Source organism: Miniopterus schreibersii (assembly GCF_964146895.1).
Source record: "Miniopterus schreibersii genome assembly, chromosome: X".
Lineage (NCBI taxonomy): Eukaryota > Metazoa > Chordata > Mammalia > Chiroptera > Miniopteridae > Miniopterus > Miniopterus schreibersii.
In genome coordinates this window covers 60,123,582-60,135,584 of record NC_138104.1, presented here as the reverse complement: position 1 = coordinate 60,135,584, position 12,003 = coordinate 60,123,582, and the positions used below count along the sequence as shown (strand labels likewise).

The window sequence follows — 12,003 nt, the reverse complement described above, 5'->3', positions numbered from 1 at the left end:
GTATGTTTCTTACCCACTCACCCCTGCCTGAGTCCCCCAAGGCTGCAGACAGTCTCCAAGCTGTGTCCCCACCTACCCTGTGCCCCTTCCTGATCTCTTGTCACTCCTCCATACAGGTCAGTGCCCAAATTCATGAAAAGGAACAAAACCCCAGACTACCGGGGCCAGCACGTGTTTGGGGTGCCTCCTCTCATCCATGTGCAACGTACAGGCCAGCCGCTGCCACAGAGCATTCAGCAAGCCATGCGCTACCTGCGCAGCCAGTGCCTGGACCAGGTGAGCCCCCCGAGGGACTGCATAGAGATGGCAATGGGGAGGAAGCCCAAGGCTAAGAAATTGGGGTGAGAAGCTGCTCTGCTCTGCTCCTTCCCCTTTGGTTTGACCACCAGAGACCTTTTCTAGCCTCAGGAAGGCCCAGCAAGGATCGAGCCAAAGCTCTCTTCTGCCCAGCTCCATGCCAGCCTCTTGTTGGCCCAACCACTATAGTCCCCAACTTCCAAGAGCCTGCATTAGCCTAGGTTCCCCTTTTCTTACTCATTTCCACTAAAGCCATGTTTCTCCTTGGCCTGAGGCTATAAAAACCGTTTTCTTTGGTTTTACCATTTCTCTACAATCCTGCACAGCAGGAGGCCTGCTGGGCTTGGATGTTTCTGGGATGGCCTACACTTGTGACTCCTGGTCCCAGCCTGGTTTCACAGTCTCCCCCTCCATGTCTCCCTCCCTCCCTGATCTGCATGGGCCAGGTGGGCATCTTCCGCAAGTCTGGGGTGAAGTCTAGGATCCAGAACCTGCGCCAAATGAATGAGTCCTCTCCCGACAATGTCTGCTACGAGGGCCAGTCGGCCTACGATGTGGCTGACCTGCTGAAGCAGTATTTCCGAGACCTGCCCGAGCCTATCTTCACCAGCAAGCTCACCACCACTTTCCTGCAGATCTACCAGCGTGAGTTGCCTGTACCTATCCCTAACATTCTGCCCCATTCTCAACCATCCCTGAGATAAAACAGGTTCTATTTCCCCAAACCCACTATATGGATGGGTAGACTGAGGCCCTGAGGAAGTTTACATTGTGCATTTGAGCAGAGCTTGATCTAACACTCAGAGACCTCCCAGAGCCCACCTTTGCCCTTCTCTCTCATTGGATTCTCTTAGAACCACTGTTTCTTCTGTATTCCTGGAAGCAGTTGGCTCCAGGGTAATAAGGAAATCCTTCTGCCATTCTTTCCTCACAGTCCTCCCCAAGGATCAGTGGTTGGCAGCAGCGCAAGCTGCCACTTTGCTGCTCCCCGATGAGAACCGAGAGGTGCTGCAGACCCTGCTCTATTTCCTAAGTGACATTGCCTCTGCTGAGGAAAACCAGATGACAGCCGGCAACCTGGCAGTGTGCCTGGCACCCTCCATCTTCCACCTCAACATCTCCAAGAAGGATAACACCTCACCCAGGTGAACAGGGTAACATGTGGCCCGGTCAGGCAGGGAGGGTTTGGCCCCTCAACCTGGTTGGACTTCAGGCCCTTAATGGCTGGCACTGCAGTTCCCAGGCATCACCAGAAGGGGTCAGCCTGACTCTTCAGGGGCAGGGGACTGGTTGATTGCTGTGAAGCAGGGCCTTCTGAAAGACAGCAGGTTGTTTTGTGTTAGGGACTGGTAAGCTGGATTCCTGGGAACTGGAAACCAGTCTGTCAGCCATATTGTCTCCTGCTCTTGTGCCACCCTCTCCTCTTGGCCCTCCCCTCCAGAATCAAGAGCAAACGCAGCCTGGTTGGTCGGCCAGGCCCTAGGGACCTGAGTGAGAACATGGCGGCCACCCAGGGCTTATCACATATGATCAGTGATTGTAAGAAACTTTTCCAGGTGAGTAACTCCAGGCCATGATACCTACCTCTCAGACCCAGGGGAACCATCAGGTCTGACCTTTGTATTCCCAGATTTGACACATGCCCCTCAACCTCCTACTTCCAGATCTTCCCGGCAAGGTTTGTCACCTACTTCACCACAGTAACCAGGCTTCCCCACCCTGTGAACATGAACCTGACAGACTCTGTGGGCTCTGGGACTTAGGCTCCCTGACTCTCTGCTGCTTGCTCCTCATGGCCCCAGCCCAGTGTATGCGTACCCTACCAGGTGCCTCAGGACATGGTGCTGCAGCTGTGTGGCTCCTACAGTGCAGCTGAACTCAGGCCTCCTGGCCCAGCCCTGGCTGAGCTGCGTCAGGCTCAGGCTGCTGGTGTGAGCCTGAGCCTCTACATGGAAGAGAGCATCCAGGAGCTGCTACGGGATGCTGCTGAACGCTTCAAGGGCTGGATGAGTATACCAGGGCCCCAACACACAGAGCTGGCTTGCAGGAAGGTGAGTGCTGCACTTCCCATGGGCTCAGAAGAAGGTTTGGTGCAGGTTAGGGGACCAGGGATCCCAAAAGAAGGAGCTTCCCTGCCAGTGCTGCTGTATCTCAGCCTGATACTTGGATAACGTCAGTCGGTAAAGCAAGAACCAAATGAGACCAAGGGATCTCTCTCGGGGATTATTTCCCCAGAATTACCTTCCCAAAGCCCCACTCCAGACATGTCACTACTTTTAGAGCCTCACTTCCCATTTCATCTCTGCACCACAGTCACACTGTGTTTCTGCCCCTGATGTCATGCTACCTGGAGTGACCTGCCTCAAGCATTACATTTCCCAAGCCACTTTGAGCCCCAACTTGATATGCCCCCTCCTCCATTCAGAGCCCCCTGTCATGCCCTGGGCTGGAGGTGGTTTCTCTTTGTCCTTCTCTTGGCACCAGCCATGTTCTTCCTCAGTTTCTGATTATGGGTAAGACTGCACACTTGAGGTTTATCATATATAAACCTGTCACAGTGAAACCTCCCCTACAGGGTAGGGGTGAGAAGCTGGCCCAGTGCCTGGTACATACAAAAAGCTCAGTGAGTGGTAGCTTTTGCTGCTCTATACATTGTCTACTTTGTACACTATGTGGTGAGTTCCTTGAGGACCATCACCATCTTCTCTTCCAGTTCACTTCCAGAAATTCCAAGCACTGTGCCCATTTTATGGTAGAACCTAGTAGGCCTCAGAGAATGTGTGTCTGTCATCTCTTTGTGCTCTTGAGCAGGTGAGGAAGCAGACATCTGGAAAGGAGAGAGAGGACAGGGAACACAGGGATGGCCTGGTTGGGTGTGACAAGGGTTAGCACAGTAACCCTGCAGCCTTCTTTTCTCAGGGACTGAAGTGAGGGTAGGCCAGGAATGGGAGGTAAGTAGGAGTTCTCCAGCCCTTACAGCTGCCTCCTGTCCCTGCTCACATGGCCTGCAGGCACCAGACGGGCACCCCTTGCGTATGTGGAAGGCATCCACAGAGGTGGCGGCCCCTCCAGCTGTGGTGCTACACCGTGTTCTGCGGGAGCGGGCCCTCTGGGATGAGGACTTGCTGCGGGCCCAAGTGCTAGAGGCTCTGATGCCAGGTGTGGAGCTGTACCACTATGTCACTGACAGCATGGCACCCCATCCCTGCCGCGACTTCGTGGTGCTTCGGTGAGAGACTTCAGCTGCCACTCTGCTGTGCTTAGAGGACAAGGGAGGTGGGGTGGGGACCAGCTTCAGGAACCTGAATGTGTGTGTCCCTTCCCCATAGGATGTGGCGTTCTGACCTGCCCCGCGGGGGTTGCTTGCTTGTGTCCCAGTCCCTGGATCCTGAGCAACCTGTGCCAGAGTCTGGGGTACGGGCCCTGATGCTCACTTCCCAGTACCTCATGGAGCCTTGTGGCCTGGGCCGCTCCCGGCTCACCCATATCTGCCGTGCTGACCTAAGGTACCAGGCTCTCTTTGCTCTGGCCCCGTCCCTGTCTCTGCCCCATGTCATTGAGCCCTGGGAGCTGGAGCAAGTCCTCTCTTCCTTCCTCCTGGAAAGGGCTCCTGGTAAGAATTCATGGCTCATGCTTGCTTGCTTCTACCTCCCCAGGGGCCGTTCTCCTGACTGGTACAACAAAGTCTTTGGGCACCTGTGTGCCATGGAAGTGGCAAAGATCCGGGACTCCTTTCCCACCTTACAGGCAGCTGGCCCTGAGACAAAATTGTGAGCCTCAGCCTGGTTCCAGGGTGACACCACCCAGTCCCCTTGGTACCAAAGGAGTAAGAGGGGAACGAGAACACAGCAGCCCCAGATGCTGCTTCCTGGGGCAGAGCCAGTCTCTGTGCCCCAGCTGCCTGTCCCCATCTCCTGAAGTTCCTCTGCACATACAGAGGAAGAAGAATTTCAGTGTCCCATCTCCACTCTCAAACCTGTGTTCTGCCTTCCTGAGAGAGAAGAGCCATTTTACGAGTAAGAAGACTGCTGCTGCCCTCCAGGTCACGGAGCCACCAGTCAAACTGAAGCCTTACCAGTTTTCCTCCTGCGGGGATGGAGGGAGAAGGCAGTATGTGCTCCCAGCTCACTGCCTTTTGGAGAGTCCAGGCTATCCTGTTTGGTACTAAGGTCCCTTTGAGGTTGAACAGGAGGTTCTGGTCCTGCCTTTGGGCCCAATATTGGCCCTAAACTGACTTTTCTAGAGAAATTGGATGGGAGTGGATAGTCACAGGGGCAGAGCACAGGGCAGCCCCAACCACCAAAAAGTGTTTTATTTGTGTAAATACAATGCTGATTTTTATGAGGCTGATTTAAAGAGAGGGTACTGACGGTCCCCTGGTAGGCTACATGCTGATTTGGGATAGCTTGGGACATGAGAGTAAGAGAGGGAACTTCCTTTCCAGGTCTCAAGAGACCAATGAACCAATTTCCTTTGGCGTGGGCCCCACATTTGGTCTGCCACTCCGTGGGGTACAGTGCAGCCTTTGGTCATGCACTGCCATGTCTGGAGAATAAACAAGCTCACTCTCACTACACAGGCTGAGCAGAAGCAGACAGCGTCCCTTCTGCTCTTTGTGCCTGCAGTATCAGGCTCTTCTTCAAGCAGACACCTGGCCCCCAGCTCAGGTGGCCAGCCAGCCAAATGGAAGCCCCAGTGTCATCTCAGCCAGTTCCAAACTTGATCTATCCTACCCATTGGCCATCTTAGTTCATGTAGAAATTCAAGTGCTATTCAAATGCCAGCTCATGACTTATTCTTCTTTTGGCTGAATAAAATGAAGTGGGATTGTTCCTAGCCAATGTTATAATTTTTAAGCCTATCTTGTATCTATAAATACTGTATAGTCATAATATGTATATATACTTGTGTATATAAAGATACATATATACACATACACACATCTATATACACACAAATATGTTCTATCATGAGTATACTATAATCTATGAGTGGGATTGGGTTGGGGGGCAGGGCACGTAGGATGAGATGGAGGAGGTGGAGAGCAGGAGCCACATGACCTCCTCAGCAGAACAATAAAGCATTACTAGAGATGTATTCTTGCTGTGTGACTGTCTTTGCTGAGATGATGGGCTAGGGACTGGGTTCCGCGTTAGGGTCAGAGGTTGTGAGCATCACTGGCCTAAGTCTCAGGGAAGTCACAAGAGGAATGGGGGCAAGGACTCAACTCTTCTCTTTTGGAGGTGGTTTGGGGATAGGGAGGCAAGATTCTAAGAAACCAGGGCTTGGGCAGAAGCTGCAGACCCCATCCGCTTTCTTGGCCAGGGTCCCCCATCTGAGCAGCCCACAAGCATGAACTCAGGAGCCTTGATAGTAACCATAGGGAGAGATGTCCCTGGCTATGCTGTCCTTCCTTTCCCTGATACACACACCTTGGGTTGAGGGACAAAGTATGGAGACCCAGCCCCAGGAGGCTGGGAGAAGCTGTTGCACTCATAATCCAGGTTATGAGAGGTCTGAGTGCCTTGTGGCAGCTCCTGCCCTGGTTCCAGTGGCCAGCAAAACCCAGGGGACTAGAGGGTCCCTTTATTTTTATTTCCCTGGAGGAATGAGCTTTCTTCCTCTGTTGCTGTGGCTAGAAAATTCCCAACCTCCAAGGGGCAGCTAGAGAGAGCACAAGCTTTGCAGTCAAATATGGCTGCGTCCCTTGAGTGCTATCAAGTAGCTTACGTATATCTATCTATCTATCTATCTATCTATCTATCTATCTATCTATCTATCTATATCTATCTATCTATCTATCTATCATCTATCTATCTATCTATCTATCTATCATCTATCTATCTATCTATCTATCTATCATCTATCTATCTATCATCTATCTATCTATCTATCATCTATCTATCTATCTATCTATCATCTATCTATCTATCTATCTATCTATCATCTATCTATCTATCTATCTATCTATCTATCTATCTATCATCTATCTATCTATCTATCTATCATCTATCTATCTATCTATCTATCTATCTATCTATCTATCTATCTATCTATCTATATCTATCATCTATCATCATCTATCTATTATCTATCATCTATCTATCTATCATCTATCTATCTATCTATCTATCTATCTATCTATCTAATCTATCTATCATCTATCTATATCTATCATCTATCTATCTATATCTATCTATCATCTATCATCTATCTATCATCTATCTATATATATCTATCATCTATCTATCTATCATCTATCTATCTATCTATCATCATCTATCTATCTATTATCTATCATCTATCTATCTATCATCATCTATCTATCATCTATCAATCTATCATCTATCATCTCTCTCTGTGTCTGTCTCTCAGCTTCCTTGTAGAGCAAACAGGGGTACCTTGTCACAAGTAGGCCTCAGTAAGTGTTTGGGTTGGCCTGCCCCTGTCTGCACCCACACTCAGCCTGAACAGGTCTGGGTGCCTGTCAAGTCCCACTTCACTGTCACCTCCTTCCTTTCTCTTGGGTTTAGCTGTCCTTACATACCTTTGGTCTTTCCTCACTGCTGCTTCCTGGGGTTCTGGGCTAGTCCTGGAGAGGAGCAAGGTGAGCAGAGGGCCTGTCAACCCCTTGCCTTTGGGAAAGCAGTGGAGGCACCAGCCATGTGTGTTTGGGATGGAGATGGCTCAAGCAGTACTGGTGTTGAGGGATACCAGTGTAAAGTTCTGGCCAGTAGTTTTAGAGGCAGGCAGGCAGGGGGCTTTCTGGCACAGGCACTGCCCCACCTGGGCATGGAAGGATGCTGACTGATGGTATAGAAGATGAGAATGAGCATTCTGTTAATGGGTGGTATGAAAATGACCTTTCATGTGATCATTGCTAGGAGACAGATAAAGAGTTATGAGGGAGGCTCTTGGAAGGATTAGCCCAACCTTTCAGCCCTGGACTCTGTGTCTCTGGACCAGCTGCCCAGTGTGGTTCCTTTATATCTGGCATTCTTGGAGAGGTAGTGCCAAGCAGGGAAGCTTCTCTGGGCTTTAGTGTCATTCCCCCTACATAAAGTGGAGGCTTTCATGCTTGCCTAGCTCTGCCTGGCTCACTGTGGAATCCATGAATGCACCACCATGGCCAACAGACGTGGCTGAGGCCTTTTACTGCCTCACATTGCGAATATCACCCATGGCCATTTCTAGCCCCTCAGTCTTATACCTCCAACCACCCTGAGTTGGCCTTTTCCTTACACTGATACCAGTGTAAGGAAAGGATGAGCATTCCTTTCACCCTCAAATTCCCAGCAGCATTGCCTATACTTTCTCCTCTTGTGCTTCCACTGACCCAGTACCTCAGGGAAACCAGGCTGTGGGTGAAGCCCACGTGGGCATTGCACAATCTAGCTGCAAGCTTTGGTCTATTTTTTTTTTCCCTCTAGTCTCCAGTGCCCTGTCACTGGAGTGGCTGAGAGTCAATGGTAGGAAGACCCATGTTCAGATTGCCTATTTCATTGCCTGGCTGTGTGAACTTTAGTGACACATTTAACCTTCCTGATTCCTTTTTCTCACAGAAGATAATTTATATCTTGCAAGGTTGTCATCAATGTTAAATGAGCCAACGTGAATGTGGCTACACAGTTCCTAGCAGATAGGGGACATGAATAAATGGTAGTTTCCTCTGCCCTGCTTCCTTCCTGCCAGTCAAGCTCTGTAGGAAGGGCTTGGGCCTGGGTGGATGAGTGGGTGGGCAGGAGTATGCATATTATTTTCTGCTTGGCGTCAAGGACCTACCTACCCTCTTGGTTCCCAGACCCCCACAGCCTCAGCTCCCACCATCTGGACAGAACACCTACCTCCTCAGCAGATTCAAAACTTCCCAGTGACCTCTTTGCATCCTAACTACTGATTGGATTTCACTCCACTTCCTCCTTGAGAATGTGGCCCCATGGCCACATCTTCCTTCCTGAGACCACCTTCCTCTAAGCAAAGAAATCTCTTCCCACTTATTTGACCATAGCTCCTGGCCTTCTTTCCTTGCCACTTCTCTCCTCCCTCTGCCCCACTTCATTCTAAAGCAATCCTCCAAGTTCTTATCCTTCTCCTCTTTGGCTCACCTTGCTCTTTAAGAGACCTTGCTGACATCCATTGTTTCACCTAGAGGCCCAAGTCAAACTCATCACCTTCCAACACACAGCCTGTTTCCTGTTGCCTGATCTATCTCTGTTGGTAGATGCCCAGCTCAGATCCCCAAATCAGGCATAACCCTTCCCTTCTTCTCACCTTCCCTCACAACCAATGCATCCTTCCATCTGTATGTCCATCCATCCATCCATCCATCCATCCATCCATCCATCCATCCATCCATCCAAACATTCGTCCATTCTGCCATTCAACAAACATGTAGTTGTGGAAGTCTGCTACATGCCAGGTTCTGTTGAGATGCAGAGAATACAGCAGTGAACAAGACCAATAATGTTCCCACTTACCTTTAGTGCACATTTTACTAGATGGGTGAGTGGATGGAGGTAGACAGTAGACAAATACACAAGCTAACTTCAGCTATGATAAGGGTGATGAAGGCAATAAAGCAGAGTGAGGTAGTAGTGACTGGGCAGTTACTTTAATAAAGTGGTCGGAGAGAGCCTCTATGAAGGTGTGAGAGACCATGTAAGCCAAGATCTTCTTGGTTCACCTTGCCAAGGGAGGATAAAGAATCAGCCACACAAAGCTCCAAAGTGGATAGTCCTAAGCGGAGGAAATAGCAAGTACAATGACCCTGGTGTGAGGAAAAAGTTGGCATTTTCCAGGATGAGCAGTTGGTCAGTGTGACTGGGCTGCAGGGAACAAGGGAATAGTGGGAGGAGATGGGGTCATAAGGGCCGGGTCATGTAGATCTAAAGGGGAATTAGCCATGTCCCATCCACTCTACCTTCACAGCATCTCCTGTATCCAGCCCATGCTAGATACAGCACCCAAGTTCATATTGCACACCCTTCTACCTGGATATTAGAGAGAGTCTCTCACCTCCTTTGTCCCCTCCTGCCCATTTCTACCTATACGTGGTACCAGGTAATCTTTCTAAAGTCAAGTGACATCCTATGTCTTTCTGGCTCAAAAACTGTCAATGCCTCTTCCCCTTTTCCCCCAAACTGTGACTACCAAACTGTGGCATTCAAGATCATACAATGTAGCCTTGTCCTGTCCACCAAATTTCTCCTTCCCTTCCCTTCTTCAGCCATGTCCCAGCATGTTCCTTTAGTTACCTCTTCCAGGAGTGGACGTAGGACTGTCTTGGACTCTGACCCAGGTTCAAGTCTCAACTCTGCCAGTTCTTAGCTGTGGGCAAGTTATTTAACATTTTGGGGTCCCAGTTTCCCCACATATAAAATGAGGTTCAGAAATGTGTGGATTCCTTAGCAATGTAGGTTGAATATCACAAAATGTTATCACCCTCAAAGCTCAACAGCCTGGCAACACTAAATTCTGATGCATCACCACAAAGTCATCCCTGAAGCTTCCAGCAAGGTTTGCTCCCTCAATCCATTAATCTGGGAGCACCTGAGGTAAGTTACCTCTTGGGATTTCTCTGAGTCCTTCATAGTGTCCAGCTCGGGGAGGTAGGAAGGTCCAGTGAAAGGCATCTGGGGAAACACAGAGGTGTGTTTAAGTCCTGGCCCTGCCACTTCTTAACAGTGTGACCTTGAGCAATCTACTTTGCTCCCTGAGCCTCAGTTCTCTCATCTGTAAAATGGGTACAGGAATGCCTACCTTGCTAAGCCCAATCCAGTGCCCAATACAGTAATGGCACAAAGGGAGCATTTCATCACTATTTATAGGCATGCCACATTTTATTGCACTTCACAGATAATGGATTTTCAGCAACATGGAGGCAAGACCCTCCACTAGCAAAAACATTACAACTTGCTGATGGCTCAGGTGTTATAGTATTTTTTTAGCAATAAAGTAGTATTTTTTAATTAAGGTATATACATTGTTCTTTTTCAGACATAATGCTATTGCACACTTAATAGACTACAGTGCAGTGTAAACATAACTTTTATATGCACTGGGAAACCAAAAATTTCATGTGACTAACTTTTACTGTGATATTGCTTTATTACAGTGGTTTGAGACCAAACCCACAATATCTCCAAGGCATACCTGTGTTGTGTTGCCTCATGCATTCCAAGCCATTGCTCTAAAAGGCCTTCTTTACTTGGCTTGACCCCCTATATCTTCTCTAGCTGTTTATACTCTTCCTGACTCAGCTAGCCTTTCCTAACCAACCAAGTTCTTGAAGCACTTTTCAAGTGGACTTTTATCACATAAAACTACCCTCAAGTGTACAAGCCAGTCTCTCCTTGCCTAGGCTGTGACATCAAGGACAGATACCAGGTGAGCCACCTCTGTGGTCCCATGTCCAGCACAGGGTCTGGTCTAGAAGAGCCAGTGTTCAGGGAGCTAAGGGAGTGTATGTTGAATACAGTTAAATATTTGTGTGTGAAAGTAAGGAGACAGGAGAATACTTGAGGTAGAGGCTGTGGGATGGAAAGGGACACGAGCTCAAAGGAGCCTGGGGAAAGGTGGGTGAGGACAGTATCAAACTCTTCTGCTGCCTAGGAGGGAACTAATGGATACTGAACTCCTATTGTATATTAGACACCATGCCATTCATTTTCCCACACAGAATATCATTTCAACCTCCAAAGTGCCCTGTGGGGTACTAACATCCCCTTTTTCTGGATGGAGATCTGAGAGTCCAAGAGGCAATGAGACTTGCCCTGAAGCAGCTGAACTGGGACTTCCCACCAGACTCCCAAGCCTGTCTTCTTTTCACTATAGCCCTGTGCAAAAGGAGAGGACACTGCTACCTCTGGCTGGTGGTTTCCATGGGGGTTGGGGGTGGGGGAGGGCAGGGGCACAGTGGAGAGGGAACCGATAGTGGTGGGTGCGAAAGTTGTTGAACAAAGGAGGGAATGCATTTGAGGAAAGCTGGCTGAAAAGAAGTTAGACCAAGAAGGAGGGAAGAGGGGCAGGACTGTAGGCATGCCCTGTGGTGTAGAGGTTACCCTCCTCTGTTTCCAGTCCACCCCCGCAGCCTCTGAAAGTTAGCTTGCCATGCCCTGCCTGCAGGATACTGGTTATGGTCACCAAGGGCCCTAGGTTGGCCTGGGATGCCATAGCCACTAAGACAGGCAGATGGTACCTCAAGCCAATGGAGAGGGCCTGGGTCAATATTGAGTAGAGACCAGGGCCACATCTGGACTTTCACAGGCCCTAGTCACTTCTGCCTTTGTGGGCTCTTTCTTCATAAACAATATTAAAATACATATTGTGTGACTATTGGTATGAAGATGAATATTATCTGGGCTGGACTAATCATATATTCATTGACATATATTCATTTTTTTTCTTCTAATGTTAAAATAATTTAAAACATTTTTGTGGACCCTAGGTGCTGGGCCTAACAGTAAGTTGGCCCTGGCAGAGGGCAGCACAGAGCCTATAAGAAAGTGAAAACATTGCTTCTGGGGAAAGGGGAGGAGGTACTGACTGAGGCTCAGGGACCTGAACTCCTGTCTCTACACTTGGGGCACATCTAGCAAATGCAACCACAGCAGCACTTTCTGCCTCCCTTGTTGGAGTGCAGGCACTCCTCATTTCCCAACTCCACCTCAGATATACTTTGCAGGTTCCTGTCGGGGCCTCTAACTG

The 12,003-nt window shown here is 49.2% G+C and overlaps 1 protein-coding gene across 3 annotated transcripts in view; it reads left to right on the top strand.

Annotated features, from left to right (window-relative positions):
• Positions 1-5,395, top strand: part of STARD8 (StAR related lipid transfer domain containing 8) — a 32,448-nt gene extending 27,053 nt beyond the window's left edge. For all 3 annotated transcript variants that reach the window (XM_081124874.1, XM_081124873.1, XM_081124875.1), the window contains 8 exons: positions 117-276; positions 744-942; positions 1,232-1,442; positions 1,739-1,853; positions 2,124-2,348; positions 3,309-3,526; positions 3,627-3,803; positions 3,954-5,395. In XM_081124874.1, the coding sequence (XP_080981000.1) occupies positions 117-276; positions 744-942; positions 1,232-1,442; positions 1,739-1,853; positions 2,124-2,348; positions 3,309-3,526; positions 3,627-3,803; positions 3,954-4,071 (1,423 nt within the window). In that variant the 3' untranslated portion in view covers positions 4,072-5,395. The remainder of the gene's footprint in view (positions 1-116; positions 277-743; positions 943-1,231; positions 1,443-1,738; positions 1,854-2,123; positions 2,349-3,308; positions 3,527-3,626; positions 3,804-3,953) is intronic.
• The last annotated feature ends 6,608 nt before the right edge of the window (positions 5,396-12,003 follow it).